At 41.2% G+C, this 3,179-nt stretch overlaps 1 protein-coding gene across 1 annotated transcript; it reads right to left on the reverse strand.

Moving 5' to 3' along the window:
• Positions 1 to 214: 214 nt before the first annotated feature.
• On the reverse strand, positions 215 to 2,427 carry gp9 (glycoprotein IX platelet). Its single transcript, XM_076276944.1, has 2 exons — positions 2,289 to 2,427; positions 215 to 1,534 (listed from the first exon to the last, which is right to left on the reverse strand). Exon 2 carries the CDS (start codon positions 1,531 to 1,533, stop codon positions 796 to 798), a length of 738 nt encoding a protein of 245 aa, XP_076133059.1. The 5' UTR covers position 1,534; positions 2,289 to 2,427; the 3' UTR covers positions 215 to 795.
• Between the last annotated feature and the right edge of the window lie 752 nt (positions 2,428 to 3,179).

Here is a 3,179-nt window from a genome sequence, read left to right on the forward strand (position 1 = left end):
TTGCCCTTTGACGTTAACTCACCGTAGCATGGTTTGTTTATTAGCCTGGTTAGCGTTGTCACTTTATTTTACTGTCTATGCACTTAACACTACCAGAACCTCATGTGAGAAGTTACAAGTTACCCCAACATAAAGGTAATTACCACGCGATTTACATAGCTTTCTGTCATTACGAAATCATTTAATTTAAGCCATAGGTTTTGGCCCTATTTGTATGTGTATCCAAAGGCTGCTGAAGCGCAGGGGAAGTTTTTTCCCCTCGTTTCAGTGATTGGTAGCCTACATCATCTGGGTGATGGCTTCGAATAATTGTAGCATTTTTTCCACTCACATACCCAACAACTGCTGAACAACGCCGACACACAGTTTCATCTTATCCACCACTCTTTCGTCTGTACTAACGTTACTGTAACTGAAGTTCTTAAACTTGCGATCTTAAAGAGACCAGCGGATCCTCTAACTCTTGTGGGTCTAACCTTAGTGCTGCTAATGACTGACGGACTCGACCGACGACCTGACAAAAAAAACATAGGCGCCAATCAGAGCTTCAGAGCTAAGGCGAGGCTACAGATTAGCGTTAGGTGTCGCTAAAGAACTCCCGTAACTCTCGCTACTTAACAGTAATTGCGCATGACATTAATTAATCCACACACGAGTTGTATGTATTTTTATACCGTGTATTCTCCGTGTAAATTCATGCACCGAACCGTGACGCCCGTACCGTTTCGGTTCAATACGAATACATGAACCGTTACACCCCTAATATATATATATACACACACACTATATGTTCTTTCATACTACTTTGATCTTTATATTGTGTTTCTTGTGTAAAGCATCAACGATTTGCGGGAGTATTTCCATATTAAATAACGGCTGCTCCAGCTCATCCACCATATAAGCTGAGGAGCTCGCCCCATCTACTCGCTGTGTCCTCATCCTGTGTTTTGGTTTGCGAGACCTGAGCAATTCTGCCTCAAAGCCAGCGTGCTTCTCATAAATCCCAAGGATGTACGTCGAGTCCTTCGCCAACTTAATGCTCCAAAACAGTAACACAATTAGAGCACAGAGCATAAATCCCAAAATGATGTCATATAGACCACCAGGACAACTGTGGTCTGGACTACAGGAAGAGAAGTCAGAATCAACCAGTTCAGTGATGGCTTTGTTCGCGTGGGCATCTGGACTGGCACAGATGGGCATCGTTTGTACCAGTGCCCGGTTCCTCAGGAGCCAGGTATGCAGGTACTGGATCCTGCAGTCACAGTGAAAACGGTTCCCTGACAGGTACACCATCCTCAGGTTCTGCAGTGTGTCAAAATACCCAACTGGAACACCCGTCAGAAGATTGTTCTGCAGATGGAGTTCCTCAGTGTTTGCTGGTACATGTGGAACCTTTTTGAGCTTCTGGGAGCTGCAGTTCACCTTCAGCTGTTTGGTCTGGAGTGCGGAACACTGACACAGGCTGGAGACGGCTCGAGGACTGGACAGCTCCAGCAGAACGAGGAGCACTATCCCCACACCAGAGAGCATCCTGTGCACATGAGATATGAATTCATAAAATGTGAATATGAAGACATGAAGCATACGCGCACCATGGCAAAATAGCTTGAGATTTGATGCACATGGAGAGTGCTTGATGTGTATTTCTAGTTTGCTATTTCACTTTATTGTGTTCTTTTCTTATTGCATTTCATTTTCAACAAACCGTCTATAAAGGCTCTGTGGGCAGGCTATCCAAATAGAAATCTACCTGAAATATGAATGTATAAATGTGTATGAAAATGTGAAGCATAATGAGCATCAAGATAGTTGGAGATTTGAAACATAAGGACAACAGAGCTGTCACCCCCGATGTCTGTTTTTATTTCGCTTGTTCTGTATATATATACACATCTTATATATATAAGATGATGAATTGTATACAAAGTGCAAGATAAAATGTATTGTAACATTAAGTGAATGCATCAAATAAATTATATTTAACACACAAGCAATTCAGGAGTTACAATATATGCAATCTCACATTTCTAGGTAACTGATAATTACACAACTCTGGGTTTCCAGAATGGAAACTGACTCTATGTGGATTTCATCTGGGCCAGTTTAGAGCCAGATTCATACCAGGGCTGTCTGATTACCATGCGCTTGACACAGGCAGTCAAAAATTGCAGTATAGGCCAGTTTGAGTGCAAACTGCAGGTTGTTGATTCAATGTGCAATTGCAATATGTCTGATCAAAATATGAAAACATCTGAGAGACAAATAGGTCTGCAAATAACTCCTACCTTTTAGTTTGAAATCAATGCAAAGATGATCCTCCTCTCTCCCAATCATTCTTATGGTTTACTTTAAAACAATAGCGATGGAAACTGTACAAACGTAGAATTGACAAAGTTGATTACAAAATGCCAGTGCCTTGCATTTTTTCACCACCCACACCCATCAGTGACGGCAATTGGAGAGTGGTAGCACACTGTGGGTCACATGACGAAAGGGAGACCCCTCTGTTGAAGTGAGATAAGAGTATCATCTGCTACAGGACCTTATGAAAGCTCTCTGCCATGGGGAAGCCTTCGTACTGACGCTAGTGTGTGTGTGTGTGTGTGTGTGTGTGTGTGTGTGTGAGTAAATGTGTACGCAATTGCTTCATGTTAGGTCTGAGTGTGTTTTTGTTTTAGATGTCTTTCAATATCACTTTTTACAAACACTACTTACAAGTTATACAATGCCAAATGCTTATGCCAATTCACAACGCATTTCACCAGTTAACACTGTTAAACTGGCAAACCACAGACTAGCTTTTTTTTAGGAAAAAAGTTTGCACACTCCTTGGTACTCTTTTTTTTTTTTAGTTTATTTTCTCATTATTTGGCACATGACGTTTCGACCTTGCGGTCTTCCTCAGATTCACTTCAAGTCGTGCCAAATAATGAGAAAAAAAAAAAAAAAAAAAAAAAAAAAAAGAGTACCAAGGAGTGTGCAAACTTGTTTCCTAAAAAAACTTGACTTTTTTGTTCAGCACCTGGGATGTGCACAACGTCTCCTTGAAAGTAAACCACAGACTAGAACCTGCACTTAATCAGCCAACTTGGTGTTCCATAGGCCTAATTGAAAAGTATTTTCAGATGAACACAGATCCATCACTCCATCATTCTGTTCCAGCTGTATTAAGAAAT

This window comes from Alosa pseudoharengus, unplaced genomic scaffold (genome assembly GCF_046254945.1).
Source record: "Alosa pseudoharengus isolate Yale_2024_CS ecotype anadromous, Long Island Sound unplaced genomic scaffold, YU_APseudo_1.1 YU_APseudo_1.1_scf_9, whole genome shotgun sequence".
Taxonomy (NCBI): Eukaryota; Metazoa; Chordata; class Actinopteri; order Clupeiformes; family Clupeidae; genus Alosa; species Alosa pseudoharengus.

What these genes read in the sequence shown, in the direction of transcription:
- gp9 (XM_076276944.1), bottom strand. Translation starts at nt 1,533, where the DNA reads ATGCTCTCTGGTGTGGGGATAGTGCTCCTCGTTCTGCTGGAGCTGTCC.